Genomic DNA, 21,911 nt, shown 5'->3' on the forward strand with positions numbered 1-21,911 from the left:
AATTCACAATCTAAACTTTACACCTTATTACACTAGGGCGTAGTTCAGTTATGCACACAGGAAGGCTTAATGCTCGAGCTGCTGCACATGCTGGGCAGGCTTAAGGTCGGGCTCCCCATGGCAGGAGAGAAGAAGACTCGGCCCCTGGAGGGGCAGGCTGGGGCTTCCTGGATCCCATTTGCTCACAGCCAGCGCCCTGCCCCCACTCCCAAGTCATCCATGGCGCCCCCAGGTCGGCCAGAATGGAGCAGCAGTTTTCACTGCACTACGTCCACTTATGGCTTACAGGCAACTCCCAGACTCACCACAGTCCACCATCTCGGCCAGAAAGGAGCCCACTCAGCCTCACCATTGCTGCTTTTCCTTCCCCCCAGAACCCCGCTTCTCCTGGGCTGCAAGTAGCCATCCCTGGGATGCCAACAGGCAGCCACAGGGGTCTGTCTCTCAGTAGCCAACCGCACCTCCATGGGTTCAGCCCTCAGAAGGGCAGGTGGGGGTTTCCTGGATCCCAGTTGCTCACAGCCAGCCCAGCCTCCACCTCTAAAACCATCAGTCATGCCCCCAGGTTGGCCATAAAGGAGCCGCCATTCTCCACTTGGACTCAGCTTTGCTTGTTTTCCTTTCACCCAGAACCTCCCTTCTTCTCCTGGGCTGCAAGTAGCCACTCCTGGGAATCCAAGAGGCAGGCACAGGATTCTACCTCCCAGCAGCCAACCACACCTCCCCAGGCTTTGCAGAATGAAGGGTGGTGCTCTACTAACCCCACTTAGCCGCACAGCTTCTTCCCTGTCTTCCTCAGCTCAACTTTCCTCTATTGCCCCATTCCTGCCTCACTTCCTCCCTTGGCCAGTCACTCAAAGGAGCCCAGCAGGAAGTGAGAGCCTCTATAGGCCAACCTCCAAGATCAGAGGTGGCCAAGCCACAAGCCTCCAAATGGTGACTGGCCTAACTACTCTAGGTTCTCCAGCCTGACTCCAAGGTGCTTTCTCCACTGCTGTCAGCATCCTCTGTCATGCAGGGGTTGGAGTTATCCCAGGGAAAGGCCAATAGGAGGAGTGCCCTTTCTGAATAACAAGGGGATCTGGGAAAAGGAAGCCAGCATGTTTCTGCCTGGTTTTGAACCAGGGACCTTTTGCGTGTTAGGCAAATGTGAGAAGCACTACACTACAGAAACTCCACCTACTGGGTTGTTGCTCACTCTGGCACAGACTGATGGACAAATCTAGAGAATGTGGTGGTAGCCCCTCGATAGGTCAGCTGGCAGGGCAGAGGACTGGAGCCAGCACTCAGGAAGTCGTCCTTACCTCGCCCGTGTGACTCCAGCTTGAGGGAGAGCTTCTTTTTCTTCTCCTTGCTGACAAAGAGCAAGAGAAGAATGAAAGGTCAGGTGGGCCAACTCGGTGCAGAAGCCCATGCTGTCTTTTCCTGCTGCATAGCCTGAAATGAGGGACTCGTGGCAGTTAAAGGAACTGCTGCACTCTCAGAAAACATTCCGCCCATGCATAAAGGAGGATAGAGGAGCCTGTTAGTCTAGCACGCTCCCAACTGAACTGTTTCAGCAGCTGCTAGGTTTCTTTTTGGCCTGTTACTTTTCTGTCTGGGATGTTGTTGTCAGCTGTGGCACAGAAAAAGGACGTCATTGCGAGCTGCCCATGAAGATAAGATTAACTTTTGCCTTCCTTGCTCGGCTTTACTTGCTTCCTCACCCTATTCCTGCCTTAGTTCCTGTGTTACCTGAAGGCAACGGGGGCCCAGCAGTACGAAGAGGAAGTTAGACAGCTAGACCCTGGTGGCAAAAGTTCTACCACCGCTTGCCACCCCACTCTCTTCTCCCAGCTTCACATATTGACCGCCAGGGACTTGGTGCCCAGCAGCGCAACGGAAGGCAGTGGACAGAGCCACCCTCGCCTTGAAGCTCTGGCTCATTAAACCGTATCTTCAGTCGCTGATGGCCAATGAGAGACCAACAGCGCTTGCCATTTTAGCACTTGAAAATGCCATTGGTCAGTCACTGGATCTCTTTAATGCTGTTACATAACAAATGAAAATAGAATCTCAGTGTGACATTCTGTACCTTTGGGGGAGTGTGCTGTAACCCCCATATTCCTCATTTTCATATAATCGTGATCTTATATACAGAGCATGCCTTGTAAGGTATCAGGGGAAAGGATATGATCTGCTGAAAGTCATTTCTCTACCCATAGATGTTTACCATTCATGCATATGAAGTTATGAGAATTATGCAGTGTGGTTATCACTATGCTGTAAGGTGGGGGAGTCAGTCAAATATTAGCTCCCCAGTGACAACAGCAAGGAAAGTAACCAACACCCGGACAGGGTGTCAAACAACCCATGAACAGCCATTATTCAGCAAGGGAGCTACAGTGCAATCACTTACCTGCAAGAGGACACCCCAGGGGAATTGCTCAGACTTGCTTGGAGAGACGCAGTGATGCTCACCTGACTCTGAAGGGGGAGCAAAGCCAAGAGGGAAGAAAGGACATGATAAAAGCAGAGACATTTGCCATGCTTTGTCTCTCTCGTCCACCTACATCTACAGACACCCCCACACCAAGCAACTGAAGCGCTGACGAAAGGGGAGAGCCTGGCTGAAAAGCCACCAGCCGGCCTGTGGTGAGAAGCATCTAAGTTTGTAAGGGCATTGAAAGGGTTAAGATCAGCTTAGAGTGCATTTTGCTTTTATTTCACAAAAACAACGAGGAGTCCGGTGACACCTTAAGAACTAACAGATTTATTTGGACACAAGCATTCGTGGGTAAAAAGCCCTCTTCTTCAGATGCATGGAGTGAAAATTGCAGATAGAGGCATAAATATATATTGGAACATGATGTAAAGGGAGTTACCATACAAGGGGAGAACCAGTGTTGAAGGCTAATTCAGTCAGGGTGGATGTGGCTCTCTCCAAGTAATTGACAGGGAGGTGTCAATACCAAGAGAGGGAAAATTGCTTTTGTAGTGAGCCAGTCACCCCCAGTCCCTCTTCAAGCTCAAATTAATGGTGTTAAGTTTGCAGATCAGTTGTAACTCTGCAATTTCTCTTTGAAGTCTGTTTTTGAAGTTTTTTGAATGGCTTCTTTTAAATGGCTACTTTGAATGGCTACGTTTAATTGTGTTATTGAATATGAACATGTAAACGTATTTTGGAATTCCCATGTGGTCTAGTGGTTAGGATTCTTGGCTTTCACCCAGACAGCCTGGATTCAATTCCCCACACAGGAACAATGCAGAGCTTCTCCTTGGAGGGGAGACAGGAAACAAAAAGAATGGGAAGGGATCCTGCCAGCAGCAGAGCTGGATAGAGTTGGGAGCAGTACTGCATTTGACATGGTGCCATAGTGCTAGGCCCAAGCTCTGAAGGGACCTGTAACAGTAACTTCCTCCCCTCTGCAGAAAGGGAGCCTCAGAGCAGCCTGGATTCAGTAGGGGAGCTAAGACCCCATAGGGCCTTGGGAGCTGTAGTTCCTTGACCAGCTCCCTGCCTTGGAGCAGAGAAGGAACATTTCCCAGCATTCCCTTAGCTGCTGTCAACAGGAAAGGGAGGGGGGAAGCTGTGAGACTCCATGCGCTGCAGCTTGCTGTGGCTGGGGGGCTGGCTGGCTGGCTGCTAGAAGGGGGTGCCACCTGTGAATAGGGAAGAGGTGTGACCAAGGAGTAGAAGGCTTTGGCCCAGGTAGCACCCTCAGAAGACTTCCCCAGACAGGCTTAGGGATGCTGGTGTGACCTCGCCTGGCAGCCCCCAAAGATGGAACTGGGTGGACTAACTGGACAGGGCCCCTCTCTATCTGAAGCTGGGCAAGGGAGGTATGTGGATCCCACCAGAAGGTAAAATGGTAAGTAAGGAAGGGGAGGCTCTACTGGACCTGGACAGCTTCAGATACAGGACAGGAGGATTTCCACTTCTGAGCCATGAAAATAGAAATTGACTTTTCCTTTCCAGATGTATCTAATATTCATAAAGGGAATCTAGCCCCTGCCTTCCAGATCTGAACACCTCAAAATCAGGAGTGCTCAAGCTCAATTTTGGGCAGCTGTTACTTCATTTCTCCCAAATCAAATATGCTGATCCACTGTCATTTACTGTAGAAAAAGTAGGAGAAAATTGAGCAACAAACGTTGGGTCTTCACAGTGCTAACGAGGGCTGGAATTGCTATTTTCAACAGCCATTACCCTTTTTTTTTAGTTTTGTTTGTTTAAAAGGAAGACAGTGATATTGCACTGGCAAATTCCCCATAGAAACAAAGAATGGAACAAAAGAATAATAAAGGCACCTCAACTTTCCTCATTTATGTAGGACGGTCTTATTAGATGGATCCAGACATCTTCCAATCACAGAAGCTGATAATTGTTCCACTTTACTGCAGTTCTGTAACCATGCAGGAACCTAGAGGAGGAAAGTGCCTAACTCCAGAGTCTGCAGCTGCCTAGGGCCAGTGCTGAGGATTTAGAGTCCCTAGTGCTGCCCTTGCAAGGTTCAAGCATGCTCAGCCTTGGCATTGCCTCCGCTCCTGCTGCTAGTAGCTGCAGCTGTCTAAGGCTGGCCTCTGGCAGTTGCCCCATGGCTGTAGCTAGAGAAACTACAAGTGGCTCTATGACTCCTGGGGCCATTAAGCTAGAGCACCTAAAGACACTGGAGTTAACCTCAAGGAACAGAGGTCACCAGTAGGAAAGGAATGTCGGGGGAGCAGGGAAGGCGGGAGCAGGTCAGGCTTGCAGAGGGAGCTTCCAGCTGGTTGGGAGCATGTCCAAAGTAGAAAGGAAACAAGTATGGGGAGAGGTGGTGGTGACCAGGTAGCAGACTAGCACGTAGATGGGAGCAGAGGGAGAGACGCTGGTGTCTTCAGATTCCCAAGGGCTAAGTCCTCACTTTGGGGAAATGGTGTTTGCAGGTGGCTTGCTCACATGGCAGGATGGGGGCTGAGGGAGGGATCTGTCAGAACTGATCAGGTGTCTGCTGGCTTTAGGACTTTGAGCTGAGACTAGGACCACATGCAGTGACTGGTGACATGGGGGGGTACTGGAGACATGGCTAGAGAAGGTCTGAATGAGGAAAGAGATAAATCTGTGGGGAGTTTCCTTGGTCACTATGAAAGTTCTGCTCACTGTGGACACTGGTAAACCCACATGGGTGTACAGTTCAATAAGAAAACCCGCGGGCTGAGGGAGCTGTGTATGGCAATGCATATAGTCATGGAGAGGTGTGTGATCAAAATGAAAAATGTCTCTGAGGTTCAGTACCGGGTATACGAAGGCACCAATGGCACTGCCCCACCAGGCCCACACTCGGAGCCCACAGTGACTACACTGGGGCCCACAAATATGTTTGGTGCCAGGGCCAACAAAGGTTAATCCAGCCCTGACTGCCTGAGCACTATTTCAGCCTCACATTTTTGAGTGGAACTCCCACAGTGAGAGCTGCAGAGCACTCCCCTGCAACACACACGCACACACTCGTCCTGGTGTTGGGAGGGGAACAGGAGAAAGGACAAAAGAAGAGATGAAGAGAAAGGAGGGAGGGACAGGTGGATGGAGGAAAAGGTGAAACACAAAGGACAAACCCTAATGTCCCCATGATTCTAAGGGACAAAATCCCAGGTGCGGAATAAAATTCTGCCTCCTTAAGCTCATGTTTTCCATGCCTAGAATTCAACTCTCACCAGATGGATCAGACTGAACAGGTTTCACACCTCCAGGAGGCTCTTACCTTCTAAAGAGGGATGGCTGTTTTCTAGTAAAATCACTACAAGGGAAGGAGAAAACTGGAGAGAGGTTTCTCCTGGCGCTCACGTCCGTGAACCCGAATACTCTGTCAGTCCTCAGACAGAGACCTGGAGAAGGAGACTTGCTGAAGCAAAGCCAGAGGGGTCTCTGAGGTTTCCCTAGCCCCTGGCCCCTGACTGATGTCAGGATCTCTCTGTGAGGTCACCACCTGCTCACCAATAGTCTTTGACCAATAGTGTGAGGTCCTGCAAAAGGCCTTTGTGATGTCACTGCCACACCCCGCCCTTGCTGTGCCAATGTCCTGCCCCGGCCAGGCACTTTGGAGCTTTGAGCTACTCCCTGTGGATCACCTCACTCAAGGAGCTTTTCTATAGAGCATCCTCAGATGTCTAAGCACACGAGTGCCATGGCAATGAACTGACACACATGGCACCAAGATGAGATCATTAGTAGACTAACCTATAGGAGAAGGACACCCCAGCATTAGTAGGGGAGAAATCCCTACTGAACATGCATTACACCTAGCAGCCCCTGCATGGGGTCGGGCGGGGGCTGCGGAGGGGGGAGACCTGGGAAAGGGATGGATGGAAAATGTCTGTGCAGCCGGGACATGGCCGGGGGGCGAGGGGAGAAGAGCAGGTGACCCCTGAGGAGCGGGGAGAAAAAGGGAGGGCTGAGATCCCCTCGGAATTACCACTGCCCCCTCCGTGGAGACCCCCCTCCTCTCCTGTCCTGCCCCCTTTCTCCCTAGAGAGCAACAAGCAACATCCAGGCTCACACCCCCTTCCCTCAAACCCCTGAGAAGTTCCCTGTTCCCCTCCCCCCATTGTGCCCCATTTTCTCTCCCCTTTGCCAATGGCCAGTTCAGATCTCAGGTTTGGGGTGTTTCCCCCCATTTTCACCTGCAGTGATTTGTCCTTGTGTAGGTGGGAAATGGTTCCCCCGAGTGATTTCTGAACTGGGCAGAGGCTGGGGGGGGGCCTGAGACAGGGACACCTCTGGGCTGGGCTGGGGGGGGCCACTCTCTGCTGGCAACAGGGCGTGGGAAGGGCCAGGAAGGGGAGGGGGGAGCAAGTGTCCCCCATAGAGAGGGTCCAGCCCCAGGCTGCTACCAGTAGCACATTCCTATCCTGGCCGGGGGGGAGGGGCTTTCTCCAGCTGGGACCTGCCCCCTAGGCAGCCCCAGGCTCTGACCGCACCAGCCCCGCCTGGAGCCCCCAGTGAGTGAGAGACCCCGGAGGGGGAGGGGGAGGGAGCACTGGGCCCTGACAGGAAAGTGACTCTCTCCCCTCAGATCTTGGTGTTTTCCTCTCATGTTATCAAATATGCAGTTTGTGACACAATTTCTTTGCAAATCTCAAAGATTCAAATAAAATAACCTAAACATTTGCCCCACTTCTCTCTAGTTGTCTATTTCTAATTGAATATGCCCTGAGATTTTCCTGTCTCTAATTATAAAATAATAAGAAAATCTCAGATTTACACCTTTTCTCAGATTATTGAACACAAAATGTTTGCAAATGTTGCCCATTTCCTCTTTATTCATTTATCAAGTATTCATGTGAAACACTCAGATTTTACCTCCTATCAACAACTGATATAAAATCCCTCTGATTTTCCACTTTCCTCTCTATAATTTGCAAAATGGATCCAAAATCTCTGATTTCCACCCTTTGTCTTTCATTTCTGAACACTGATCTGAAAGCTCAGGTTTTCCCTCTGTGTCATTATCAAATGTCAATTAACAATCCTCTCAAGTTTTGTGCTGTTCCTTATGTTTCTAAATCCCAAAAACTTCTTCCTTCGGGGGAACCTGTTGCCCTGAGTCGCTCTCCATTCTGGATGTTGCAGGGGATTAAATTTCCCAGTGATTGTCTTTCCCCTCTCCTTTGAGGATCATTTGTTCCCTCTTTTAGCTCTGTTAGATATTTGCCAAAGAAAGAGACCAGCCTGATATTTAATATACATCAAAGCCAGAGGCCTCCCCCTGTTTGGGGATCAGTGGTTCGCAGCTGGTAGTGGGAGAGTTGGCTGGCCCCTTTTCTTTTCTCCAGCTGGCACAGGATGAGGGGGTCACTCTGAGTGCAGCATGTCTTGAGAAGTATCCCAAACCACAAGACAAATGGTCTCTGTGAAGGGTTGCTTCCCACAGTGCTAAGATGTAGCCACCTCTGGCAGGATCCATGGTTGCTACTATTTGCTAGTGACAGGCCACGGAAATTTCTTACCTATTTTGCCCCTCCATGCCAGGCCTGCACAACATATGGCCCACGGGCAACGTGCGGCCCGTGAAGTCTCACTGTGCGTCCCGCAGCAGGGAATCAAAGGGCTCTGGGCTGCCAGTAGCCTCGGGGAATCCAAACCCCTTTAAAGTTCAGCCGCGGCCGGGATTCAAAAGGTTCTGAGCTGCCCGCAGCCGCAGGGAGCCCAGAGCTCTTTAAATCTCAGCCGCGGCCAGGATTTATAGGGCTCTGGGCAGGCGGGGGGGGGAGCTCAGAGCTCTTTAAATCCCAGCCACCAGGGCCGGCTTTAGGCCAATTTAACCAATTCCCTTGAATCGGCCTCACTCCTAAGAGGACCCCGTACCCAAGCCCCAGTACCAGCAAAAGCCAGTGCGCTGTACCAGGGTGGCCCAATTTCCCCAGGGGGCAATTTAAAAGGCCTGGGCTCCCAGCAGGGGCTGGAAGCCCAGGCCCTTTAAATTGCCACTAGAGCCCTGCTGCTGGAGCCCTGGGGTATGGCTGCGGGGCTCTGGGAGCTATTTAAAAAGTCTAGGACTCCCATTGCTTCTACCTCCCCGGCCCTTTAAATAGCCACTGGAGCCCCGCCACTTCCCCAGGGTTCCCGCGGCTATTTACAGAGCTGGGGCAGTGGAAGCAGGGGCGCCCCGGGCCCTTGAAATAGCCCCCAAGCCCCAGGCTGCTGCTGCTACCCTAGTGTGAGAGGGGGGAGGAGGAGGAGGAGAAGGAGGCACTCACCACAGAGGATGGGCTGTACCCCTATACCTGCACCCCCTGCCCTGCCTGCAGCCAGCCCGTCCCCAGCCAGCCCCTGCTGCACCCCCTGCCCGCACCAGCCCTGCACCTCCTGCCCTGCTTGCACCAGTTCCTGCCTGCAGCCTGCCCATCTCCAGCCAGCCCCACACCCCCTGCCTTGCCTTCAGCCCTGCACCAACCCCTGTCTCCAGCCAGCCCTGCACCCCCTTCCCTGTCTCCAGCCAACCCCTGCCATACTGCCTGCCCTGCCCGCACCAGCCCTGCACCCCCTGCCCTGTCTCCAGCCAACCCCGTACCCCCTGCCTTGCCTTCAGCCCTGCACCAACCCGTCTCCAGCCAACCCCTGCTGCACCCCGCTGCCTGAAGCCAGCCAGTCCCGCACTCCTTTGTCTCCAGCCCTGCCAACCCATGCCGCACCCTCCCTGTGGCCCTGCCTGAAGCCAGCCAGCCCACCCCACACCTCTTGTCTCCAGCCTGCCCCACACCCCTTGCCCAGCCTGCAGCCAGACCCTACCTCTCGCATCCTCCCCCTCCCCCACCTCCAGCCAGCCCCATGTTCACTGGTGCCCTGCAGTTCCGAGGGAAGTAACCCTGCACACCTGCTTCAATGAGATGGGCAGGGAGCAGCTGGGACCCACACATGTGCAGCCTAGCACACCCTAAGGGAGTGGCAGAGCTCATTTCTAGTTCAGACCCATCTTTATAAAAAGGAACTTTTAGGTAGGGTTAACATACATCTGTACTTTCCCGGACATGTCAGGCTTTTTGGTTCTTAAATCGCCATCCGGGAGGAAAATACGGACGTATGGTAACCCTACTGGTACAAAAAATACATACTGTGGCAGAACTTTTTATAGGGAACCAGTTGTTAAAAACTGAAAGGCTTTTTTCTCCCCAATCATCCCTGCGGGGCCCCGCCAAAAATGTTCAAATTGGGCCCCGCACTTCCTAAGGCCGGCCTGCCAGCCACGGCCGGGATTCAAAGGGCTCTGGGCTGCTCGCAGAGATTCCCGGCCGCAGCTGAGGTTTAAAGGTCTCAGGGCTCCCCACCGCCATGGGCAGCTCAGAGCCCTTTGAATCCCGGCAGCAGCTGAGATTTAAAGGGCTCAGGGATCCCTGTGGCTGCAGGCAGCACAGAGCCCTTTGAATCCTGGCGGCAGCTCCAGGGGATGGAGTGAGGCTGGGATTTCAAGGGCTCAGGCTCCCCTCAGCAGCAGGAGCTCTGGGACCTTTAAATCCCTGCCCCAGCCCTGAAAAGCTCCGGGTTCCCCCAGTCGTCAGAGCCCCAGGCCCTTTAATTTGACCCTGAGGGCTCCCAGCCACCTCTTTGGCTGGGAGTCCCTGGTTGATTTAACATCAAGTAACACCTCCCCACCACCAACCTTCCTTTTTGACCCACAGCTGTTTTGGTGGGGCGGCGCTGGGGAAGGAGGGTTTGTTTCTGCAGGGCTGGGCGGGGTGTTTCCGCCAGGCTGGGAGGTCCTGAGTGGGGGGTGTTTCCGCAGGGCCGGGGGGTTTCGGTCCTCAGCTGTTTTCTTTGGAGTATTGTGGCCCTCGCTGTTTTACTCAAAGTACTGTACAGGAACTTTTCAGGGGGATTAAGGCAAAATGCCACATTTATTAGTAATACAGGTATCAATTAATACTCTATGATATGCACATGAGATATATATCACAGTCATGCATTCACGCACACACACAGACATAAACACACTCCGTCTTGCTGTTGTTACCAACTAGTTGCTCCCCTTAACTGCACTGGCCAGGTGAGTTAGATGGGGGAGGGGTGGAGCCGGGCTTCTACAGATCCAAATCGATGGTCCGATGGTGACAAGACGAGATCCGGGGTCCTCCTGCAAGACACCTCGCATTTATAGCAGCTTCCCTCTTATGCAAATCTAGACCAGATTCAAAATCTGGGTCTACGTTCGTTGGTCTTTGTGCTGCTTTTCTCTGGGTGTTGTCCCAATGCTGCTCAAAGAGGGTGTTTTCTAAAGAAGGTGCTTGCTTCTAATCCCTGAGGCCATCAATATGTCTGCTCTTCTTTATTGGGCCCACTTGACAAGTTGTATTGTCCTTTGCTCTGGCTCCCATTCCCTCTTCAACTGTTGTAGCTGTCTGGAGGTGGGTGTCTTCCAAGCCTCACTCATTCACACCTCATTCAGTCAATAGAGCAATTGATTACAGAGTGCGGGGGAAGATCTTATTCTACTTCTAGCAAAAAGGCACATGTTTTCTTTTACTTTAACTATACTATCCTTAGGGGCTATAACATTTGATACAAAGTTTTCTACCAATTCTCTATATAGGGATCTAATACAAAGTTGTATGAAAATAGAGAGGCACAATGCCAAGTCATATGAATTACAAAATAACATCATGCCGGATGCAATGTCATAAAGATAAAGATACTTAATACAAAATAACACAATGCAACGTTATAAAGATTTATAGAGATAGTTAATACAGAGATTTCTCTACATCACCACTTTACGAGTTGTGCAGGCCTGCTGACGGCATTCGCGGGGCTTCTTGCTCATGTGGATTCTCTGATGCTGAATAAGGTGAGAGCTGCGATTGAAGGTTTTCCCGCACTCACTGCATTCATAGGACCCCTCCTGTGTGTGGATTCTCTGATGCCGAATAAGGTGTGAGCTGCGACTGAAAGTTTTCCCGCACTCACTGCATTCAGGAGGGAGAGGATAGCTCAGTGGTTTGAGTATTGGTCTACTAAACCCAGAGTTGTAAGTTCAATCCTTGAGGGAACCATTTGGGAATTGGTCCTGCTTTGAGCAGGGGGTTGGACTAGATGATCTCTTGAGGTCCTTTCCAAACCTTCTAATCTAAGAATTTATGATAGGAACTCTTCCCTGTGTGGATTCTCTGATGCCCAACAAGGTGCGAGCTGCGACTGAAAGTTTTCCCGCACTCATTGCATTCACAGGGCCTCTCCCCTGTGTGGATTCTCTGATGTTGAGAAAGGCCTGATCTGTAAGTGAAGTTTTTTCCCACACTCAGCACATGTATTTTTTTTTGCTTTTCCCTGCAGATTTCCTGCTGTATTCTGGTTTCCTTAAGGCCCTTCTGAGTTCCCTGACAGGAAATAAATTTATCCATTTTCTCCCCTGGCTGGTTTCCCTGCTCTTTTTCTGGTCTGTGCTGAACCTCACACGTCATTGCATCACCTGCTGTGATAGAGACAGAAACCTCAAACAGGGATGGAAAGGGGAAGGCCAAACCAAAACAAGTGCTGGAGAGAGGACAAATAAAAATCAGGAACTCAGCTCCCCACAACAGGAGAGAGAAGGGGATCAATTCAGCCTTCACATCCCATCCAACTTCACAGGGGGAAGGGAGAAAGCTACTGCCCGGTGTCTGCTAGCATCTATAGGAAGCCTTGAGCTATATTTACCCTGCGGATGCGACCCCTGCTATGGACAATAATGAACTGAGAGACTTCCCAAGAGCTTTGTAGGGCATCCTAGATGTTTCCTTCAGGCACTTACAGATTCTGAGTTGGTTTAATGTTTCCTCATCTGTGCGGGGAGATCTCAGGATCTCTCTTTCCTCTGAACCCTGGAGCTCTGGGACCCATGGCTCTTCCCCTTGTTCCAGCTGGGAGATCATATCACGTTGGAAAACCAGAAACTCCGCTCAGATGAAAGAAAACAAAGGAGTTCAGTTGATTTCATACAACTTGATCATCAAAAACATTCTGTTAATTTATCTTCAGTGCTTAGTGTGACCTAGTGTGCCTGGGGCAGTCCTCACTGAAAATGCCAAGGTCAGAGCAGGCTGAAAAAGGGAGAGCAGATGCTCCCCATACTGGTGGTTAACACTGAAGTTAAACTCACTGACCAGTCACAAACTGTGCTTCTGATCCCACACACTGGTTAACGAGACTCTGAAAAAAGAAATCACACGGCCCCCTTTATTGCATGACAGTTCTCTGACTCCTAATCAGCAACTAGGTCCCGTACAGTGAGAGGTTATTTAAAAACTCTGCTCACTGTGATACAGCATGGCCAGAGGGCAGCAGGAGAGTGATCCTAATTGGATCCAGGAAGTGGGTGGGTAGAAGGTTAGCCACATTACCCAGGTTTGGATCTCATCCAAAATACCATGCTGCCAGCCAATCCTTTAGCAATTAAACTAAATGTTTAGAAGAAAGAACAAATGAAAGAATGAAGTTAAATTCCATCCTTCCAGACAATTCTTTAGCATCTAAACTAAAGGTTTAAAAGAAAGAAAGACAGAAAGAATTTAAATGGAAAAGCAGTCAGATACATTCCAAAATGGATATATCAGGTTCTTAGCAGTATTGGTGAGTTGCTGGCTTGAAAGTCTGTCTGGAACGCATCCACAGCTTGGATGGGTCATTCAGTCCTTTGTTCCAGGGTTCAGTTTGTAGAGAAGTTGCTCCAGAGGTAGGAAGGGGGATTGAAGACAAGATGGAGATGATGCAGCTGCGCTTTATATTCCTTTTGCCATGTGGCTTGTACTTCCTGTGTCCCAAACACAAGCTTCACAGCACATGGCATGGAAAAGCTTTGGAGGTTTCATTACACAGGCAGACCCCGGTACGTATTGCTGACTCAATAGGTGTATCCCCTTGGTCCATAGGTTCATTGTACAGCTGATGACCCTCAATGGGCCATCAAACATGCTAGGCAATGTTGATGCCAATATGTCTGGGGGTGTCACCCAGAAAAACTGCACAAGTCTGGAAATACAGATATACCTTACATATCTGTAACTCACAATACAAAGGTGATAGAAACATAGAAACAAAATTATCATACTTGGCAAATCATAACATTTTCACTGACACTTTACATGGCATACCTAGCATGATTCATTGCAATTTTATCAGATTATATTATTTTATTATTAATACCAAAGTGTCTCACAATTTCATGCAGTCTCACACTTGCTAAACTAGTGAATTCCCAGGACCAGTTCCCCAGGTCCTTGAAGATGCCAAACATTGTGCTTATGAGGGATTGAAATACCCACATATCTGCTGGGAACACACACACAGACACTGTGTCAATCTGTACCCCTGTGTTCACTCTTCTAGAAAATTATGATCAATTTTGTACCCAATATGGCTTGTGAGGTATCATTAGAAAACGCATAACCTACTGAATATTATCCTCCTGTTAAAATGAGTAGTAACACTGTATGTAAAATTGTGAGATTTTACAGTATGATATTACTGAAAAAGTTACAGTTCTGGGGAACACCCACAGACCAGTTCCTCAGAGACAGCAAGGCAAACAGCTGGTCAAACAGCCATTCTCCTGCAGGGGGAAGGTGTGAAGACATTAAGGGCTGGTCTACACTACGGGGGGAAATCGATCTTAGATACGCAAATTCAGCTACGTGAATAACGTAACTGAAGTCGAATATCTAAGATCGGATTACTCACCCATCCTCACCGCACGGGATCGATGTCCGCGGCTCCCCCTGTCAAATCAGCAACTCCGTTGGGGTTGGTGTTGTTCCGGAATCGATATAAGTGCGCTCGGGGATCGATATATGGCGTCTAGATGAGACGCCATACATCGATCCCCGAACAATCGATTTTAACCCGCCGATACGGTGGGTAGTCTAGATGTAGCCTTACATTCCATCACAGGGACCTATTGAGGCTGTTGTGGAAAACGACCACAGGATTAACATTTGAATCAGCTCAGCCTGAGGCTCTTTTCTTGGTTACAAGCACGCAGGGGGCGACAGCTATTGGAATACTGTTCCTGAGCTAAAAATCACACAAGCCTTTTACAGCTTAAAACCACAAACAATGACACATACGTTGCACGTTAATTTCCTTATTTGGAATATACTGCAAAATATGATGCAGGTCAAAAGCAAGCTGAAGAATCAGTTTTCCATATTTGGCCTTTTCCTGTTATTTTTATTACACCTGGTGATATGGGAGCAAGACTCTCCATGTCTCAAGAAATGTCACTACCAACCTAGGCCATTTTCACATGCTGGGGTGCAATCCAGATCGGCGAGGAGTTGTGTCATCTGTAATCCTGGGTGAGATTCAGTGTTCTGCTGCTGGAGCTCCCCTGTCTGGATACTCCCAGCCAGCGTTCAAGGACGCACTGAGTGTCTGTATGATAAGTAACCCTGGACTGGCAGCTCTGACTCCAGCCGCCTGCTTGTTACACCCCAAGCACATTCTGGTTTGGGTAGAGAAGGCTCAGGGTTTGAGAGAAGGCTGGGGGTAGGAAGCTTCTGTTCATTATGCTGGACCTAACCCCAGTTTTACTTGAGTAAAGAGGAGATATTTGACATTGTGTGATGCTGCTCCTGTGCTCTGTTCCCAAAGTGTTCTGCAGCAGAGGAGGGTCTCTGGAAGTATGTATGTTACTGGCCTATTGGGGTGATGCTGAAACAGGACAGGGTACAGATGGCATTGTGGGGGTGGCATGAACCTTCACTCTTCATTTCCCCTTCCAAGAACAGAAGGGACAGGAATCCTTACCCAGCGAGGTCACAGTCTCATAGATCCCCTGCATGAAATCTCTGTAGAGGGCTCTCTGAGTGGGGTCCAGCAGAGTCCCCTCTTCCCTGGAGAAATACACAGCCACCTCCTCGAAGGTCACCGGCCCCTGAAAGAGCAGGAGTCCAATACTCAGTACCTGCTGACCCACTCACAACCCCACTATTCACGGAACAGCAGCACCAGGGAAATGGAAGCTCCGGGAGGCACATGTTAACAGAGTCCCACCCCACCTTGCTTACAGCAGCCAGGAGGCATCAGAGGGTAGAAAGAGAGAACCTTTGTGTCTCCCATCTGACAGACAGAAGCAGAGTCTTCACATTTATCACATAGCTACTAGCCAGAGCTTAATATAGGAGATGGGGCTGTCTCTGGACCCTGATAGTGGCTCCCTGGTAGGAATCCAAGCACTCTCCAAATAAAATATATGGAAGAAAGAGGAAGTCAATCATAAAGAATAGAAGTTAGAAGGTCAGAATTGTAGTGCCCATTAACAAAGGTTTAGAGAAAATAGAGCCTATCAAACTAACGGGATATCCTTATTGGATGAGATCAAAAGTTTGGTTGCAGCTAATAGTATTGAAGTAATATACCTAAACTTCCGTAAGGGACATGACTTGATTAGCACAATATTTTTACTAAAAAAAACTAGAATGATACAAAATAAACACGGCATACATTAAATAGATTAAAACTCTGATAGTAAATGGGGAACCATGATCGAGTGGATTTCTTTCTAGCAGGTTCCTGCAGGGATTGGTTCTTGGCCCTGTGCTATTTAACATTCTTATCCATGACTTAGAAGAGAGTACAAAATCATCACTGATAAAGTTTACAGTTGCCACAAAGATTGGGGTTGGTGGTAATTAATGAAATGTCAGTAGATTCAGGCTCCATCGCTGAGAGTCTGGGAAGTTGTCCCAGCCCTGGCTGGAGGGTTATTTCCTCTTCCACAAAGAGGGGAAGTTCCATTCCCAACTCCTGTGCCTTGAAATTAGGACCTATCTGACACTACACCCCCATATTCATCATAGTGGTATGATTATAATATGATTAGGACATAATTATGATCTATTTTGTAGAAGATGCATCATGTGTGGTGTCACTGGAAAAGTTCTGATTTGCTGAATATGATTATCCTATTTGTGTGCACATATCATGTTCGTATCTGAAGTTATGGATATTGACTCTGTATCTGTATTTCAAATGTGCTTACTCTGGGTAACACCCACAATGAGCCTTTCAGGTACAACAATGAAGAAGCCAGACAGTGCTGATGGCTCAACAAAGACAATGGACTGTGGAAGAGCTTAGCCTTCCTGTGAATGTTTCAGCCAGCCTATGAGTCATGGCTACTATGACTCAGCAGGGCCTGTGACCAGACCACATGACACTAAACTCCATTTTAGTACCTGTATTTTTCCACAAACTGGACTAGGAACTGAGTTTGGAACAAAAGGTTCCTACCATATGGAAAAGCTACATAAGGTGGGGTGTGACATCATCTCTTGGCCTCATTCTCCACACAAGAGAACTTCTGGAAACACCTGAGAAACAAAAACGGATGTGGGGGAAGTGCTGCTCCCAGGATCAAGAGATTTCTAGCTTGTGTATGGAAACTTGGGGGACTGCTTGTACCATCAGACAGGGTGAGAAATTGCTAATTCAAATTCTATCCATCTAGTATGTTAGGCTTAGTCTGAGTTTTGGTTATTTGCTTAATAATCTGCTTTGATCTGTTTGTTATCACTTATAATCACTTAATCTATCTTTCTGCAGTTAATAAACTTGTTTGATGCTTTATCTTAACCAGCGTATTTTGAGTGAAGTGTCTGGGGAAAATCTCAACTTGTTGTGCACATCTGTCCCATATCGAGGGGAAGGGGAACTACATTAATGAGCTTGCATTATAGAGATCCCTGTGCACTATAAGATGGTATCATTCTGGATTTATACTACAGCAAGTGTGCAAGGTTGGGGAGTGGGAAATTGGCTCTTGTCTTCTATCTGTCCTTGAGTGGCTTAGGTAATGCACTCAGGTAGCTTAGTTGGCTGCATGGCGCCACCTGCTGTTGTGTTGGGTGATAACAGGCCCTGGAGAGGCTGGCGAAATCTCCAGCAAAGCAGTGTGAGAAGGGCCAGCCCAGCGTGAGGGTTAGAGGACACAGCAGTTCCCAGAAGCTCCACAAACTGCCTCCTGGGGGTGACAACCCATCACGCCCTACACTACACAAGTCTCAGCAGGTTTGTCACATGCTGTCCCCTCCCTTTCTCCACCCGAGATATTTCCTGCTTCCCACCACCTCTAGCAATTCCCACCCTCTTATGCATTTACTGCTCCTCAACCTCCAAGCAGAGCCTGCCACCCTGATAATCTCTTACCTGAGCCAGCTCCATTGCAGCCATTTCCTTGCCCCGGGAGGATGAGATGATCTGCAGCGAAACATGGATGTTATTCTCTGGCCTGCCGGGGTGAAAAGGGCAAGGTGTGAGAATTCAGACTAGGCTTTTGTCCATTCCACAAGCCGATTCCCCCCAGCTTTTCCCCTGCTAATGCACATTCTAGGTTCTAGCACACTGTGAAGCACAGAGTGACCTTATTCGACGGCCGGGCCCCGGCTTCCCCATCCCAGCGGGGAGGGCGGGGGGATCCTCCTGCAGCTCCACTGGGGCCGAGGCGCCTTCAAGGCTTCTCCCAGGCTCCCTGGGGCAGAGTCACTTTCCTGCCCCCCAGCGCCTCTCATTCCCCGGGGGCTCCGGGTCACAATGTCCCACCGCCCTTCCCCCGCCTGCAGCTCCGGCTTCTCCCCTCCCGCCCCCGCCAGCCACACCAAGGGGAACCCCCGGGCCCCAGTCTCTGTCCCCACCTGGATCCCAGCGGGGCTGGCAGCTGTTCAGCCCGGGCTCCGCGTCACAATGTGCCAGAGCCCCGCCCCCAGGAGCTGCCCCACCCCTGAGCTGAGCCAGAGCCCCACCCCCAGGAGCTGCCCTGCCCATGGGCTGTGCCAGAGCCCGCCCCCAGGAGCTGCCCCGCCCTTGCTCTGTGCTGGAGCCCCGCCCGGAGGAGCTGCTCTGTCCCCGAGCTGAGCCAGAGCCCCGCCCCCAGGAGCTGCCTGCACCTGGGATGTGTCAGAGCCCCGCCCCCTGGAATTTCCTCATGTTGGATCTCTGAGCTTTCTTCTCCTGCCGCCTTCTTCCCAGCACCCCCTGCTCCCTTCCTGTGTCTGCAAACACCCCCCCTCCCCCGGGGCGGCTGCAGTGCTCGCTGAGGCTCCAGTGGCTGAAGTTGCCTCCATCTCTGCTTCACCTGGAGGGGGAGAGACAAAGAGAGGAGATGGTCCCAGGGTGTGAAACCAGAATCAGGGGGCAAGGAAAGAAGGACTGTTTGGAAAGGTGGGTTTTTTTTGGGGGGGGGGGGTGAGCCAGAGGGATTCAGAAGAAGTTGGGCAGCAGAGGCTCAGGGAAATTGAGGGGAACCTCCTGGGTGTCTCAGTGTTGCCCAGAGTTTGTACAGCACCTTGCATAATATGGGGCCTGATCTCTGTCATGGTCTGTGCAGCACCTGGGAGCCCTGATGTCTGTTTCCTGATCACAGGCTCTGGGATTGGAGAGAGGGAAACCTCAGCACCTGAAGGTTAATGCAGCCCTGTGTGCAACCCCTGCTAGGGTGATCCGACAGCAAATGTGAAAAATTGGGATGGGGGTGGGGTTAATAGGCACCTATATAAGAAAAAGACCCAAAAATCGGGACATCTAGTCATGCTAGTCCCTGCTGTTCTCATAAGGGGTCGGCTTAGAGAGGGTTTGGCTACACTTGCAGCTGTCCAGGGCTGGGAGTTAAAGCTGTCTTCCTACAGCTGTTTAGGGAAAGCGCTGCAGTGTGGACACACTGACAGCTACCAGCACTCTGTCATGGCCACATTTGCAGCGCTGTTGGGAGTGGTGCATTTTGGGCAGCTATCCCAGCATTCAAGTGGCTGCAATGTGCTTTTCAAAAGAGGAGGGTGGGGTGGAGTGTGACACGGAGCGTGGGGGAGACAGAGCGAGTGGATTTTTGGAGCTGACACTGTGTCAGCTCCCTGCCTGGCAAGTTCAAGCCTCCTCCCCCACCCCTCTCTCATTCACTAAATGCAAATAGCCGCCTTTGTTCTTTTCCTCACAGACCAGATAAGCCACTGATCCAAAACAGACCCCCCTCTCCCCCGTGCCCACCCGGCTGCTTCTCTCCTTAAGCAAACACCAGCTGTGGGTGTTCCAAAGGGATCCCCCTGCCTCTGCTCATTCACTGCAAACAGTAACTGTGTTTGGTTTTTAGATAAGCAGCTCCGGGAGCCTTGAGCTCACATCAAAGCAAACAGAGGCATCACACCAAAACAAAGAGCGTTATCTCTACTTAAAAGCATTATGGGAAGGTTCCGGAGGTCAGTGACAGCGTAGTAAGATTAAGCACTGTTTACACTGGCACCCCAGCGCTGCATCACCAGCTCTGTTCTCTTTATTCCTCTCGTCGAGGTGGAGCACATGCAGCACTGTAGCCAGGGAGATACAGCGCTGTATGTGCCTTGCCAGTGTGGACGGGGAGTAAGTTACAGTGAAGTAAAGCCACCACCTGCACTGTAACTCTCCAGTGTAGCCAAGGCCTGAGTTGTAGTAATAATAGCAGCCAAGAATCCGGTGGCACCTTCTAGACTAACAGACGTATTGGAGCATGAGCTGTCATGGGTGAATACCCACTTCGTCAGATGCAACAATAGTCCCCTATGGGCTAGTGGTCAGGATTCCTGGTTTTCACCCAGGTGGCCTGGGTTCAACTTCTGGTGTGGGAAGAGTGCAGAGCTTTTGCCCAGAGTGGAGGCAGGAAATGAAAGGAACAGGAAGGGATCCTGCCAGCAGTGGAGTTAGACAGTGTAGGGAGGGGACCCCAGAAGTGGGGGTGGGGCAGTGGTTTGGGGGGAGATGAGGGAAGGATCCCAGCAGTGCGGGAAGTTGACAACCTGGAGAGCACAGGCCTGGAATGGGGACCTGGAAGAGTGAATGTGTCCCTCTAAACCCATCAACTGCAGACTAGGCAGGCTTGGAAGAATTGTGTATTTGTTGGTAAATGTCAATTTCTGTGTAAACACACAACCCAATGGCAAAATATTTCCATCAATAATCATCAACATTGACATATGGGCAAAGTAAGAAACATGCTGCTTGAGAACTTATCATGTTGTAGGAGCAGCAGTGATCTGTATGCTCTGTATAACCTGTATGCTCAGAAGGTCTGTTAAACTCCCCCAGCTTGTGTCCTTTCCCGCTTTGAATGCCTGTGAAGTGGCTTTCCCACTCTCCTTTGTACCTCCAGTGAATGCCCTTCACCCGGCCCATCTGGCCAGTGGTTCGCTGTGTTACATTCTATTGCACCTCAGGGAGACTGATCTTCATCACACCGTCCATCGCTGCGCTGTGGGACACTTACCTTAAAGGATCCTGACATCTCCACTGCCAGGCCTGTCCTGGGAGCGTGAGTATGAGTGTGACACCCTCCCCCATCCCTTCTTTTGAGCTTAGCTATCAAGCTAATAAATGTGCTGCTTTCTGCCAGACTCTGGGGGGGAGGGGCATTATTAGTCCTCTCTAAGCTTACTAACTGACCCAATTTTGGGTAACACAAGCAACATTGTTTGATCTGTTATTGTACCGAAGGGGAGATGGTTGTCTATAAAGGAGGGTGAAGACTAAATGCCTCTGATGAGAATGGGATTTGAACCCATGCAGGCAGAGCATCATGGGGTAGTAGTCCATCACCTTAACCACTCGGTCACCTCATCTGAGCTGTCAAAAAACGGACAGGAGGAGAAATCTAAGGCCGGCAGAGATAGGGACACTAAGGAGTTTTTAAATACTAAGCGAAAGCAGGGTCTGAATGAGCTCCCCTCTCTCACCTAGTGAGGAGCTGGGGAAAGTCTTCAGGAACAGACCGTGTTTGCATAGACACACCTACTCTGCCTAGCTATGCTGCATGATGGGGCCGCTTCCCCAAAATGACCAGTTTGGGATGGTCTTGGGTTACCAATCACTTTAGGATTGAGTGAAATGAAATGTTATTCTCCTTCCTGTATGAGTGAAGGGCAGCAGAACATACCTAGTCCGTCCTGATGGAGGGGTAGGTGAGTGAGGAATAGCTTTTATTGGACTGCAGAGAAGTGATTGAGGACGTCACCCTAAACCAGTGGTCCCCAAACATTTCACATTGTGCCCTCTTAGCCATGGCTGTGGCCCCTCAGAAGCCACGGTCAAGAACCGGGGCTGGGAGGAGTGGGGCTGTTGCTTGCTGGGGTGAGGGGTGCGGACAGGGGTAAAGGGGTCGACGCCGGGCTGGGAGCCAGAGTCTCAGGCTGAGGGTGGGGTTGGGGAAGAGCTGTGGCAGAGTGGTGCTCCCTCCCTGCCCTCTATGTGGGCTGGCTCAGGTCCTGAGGTGCCCCCATGAATGTTCCTCTGTGTCCCCCTAGGAGTCGCACCCCACATTATGGGGACCACTGAACCCTACTCGCTAAGCCGGGGCTAGTGATGCCAAACCCCCAGGAAAGGGAGAACAAGTGTGGGGGCCCCAGCACCAGAACCATGCCCCTACCTTCTGTCTGCGGCTCTACCCCCTTCCACCCTATGGCCCCTG

At 50.5% G+C, this 21,911-nt stretch overlaps 2 protein-coding genes and 1 non-coding gene across 4 annotated transcripts in view; 1 reads left to right on the top strand and 2 right to left on the bottom strand.

Moving 5' to 3' along the window:
* LOC127036606 (zinc finger protein 7-like) overlaps nucleotides 1–17,654 on the bottom strand; it is a 65,298-nt gene extending 47,644 nt beyond the window's left edge. The window contains exon 1 of the mRNA XM_050927663.1: nucleotides 17,636–17,654. Coding sequence (XP_050783620.1) covers nucleotides 17,636–17,650 — 15 coding nt within the window. The 5' untranslated portion in view covers nucleotides 17,651–17,654. The remainder of the gene's footprint in view (nucleotides 1–17,635) is intronic.
* The window catches only part of LOC127036604 (zinc finger protein 560-like), a 984,895-nt gene that overhangs the window by 705,334 nt on the left and 257,650 nt on the right, over nucleotides 1–21,911 (top strand). The gene's annotated exons all lie outside the window — the stretch shown is intronic.
* TRNAS-ACU (transfer RNA serine (anticodon ACU)) lies at nucleotides 20,985–21,066 on the bottom strand. The gene has a single exon. It is a non-coding gene; the product is annotated as a tRNA-Ser (tRNA).

The sequence above is a fragment of the Gopherus flavomarginatus genome, chromosome 18, assembly GCF_025201925.1.
Source record: "Gopherus flavomarginatus isolate rGopFla2 chromosome 18, rGopFla2.mat.asm, whole genome shotgun sequence".
NCBI lineage: Eukaryota > Metazoa > Chordata > Testudines > Testudinidae > Gopherus > Gopherus flavomarginatus.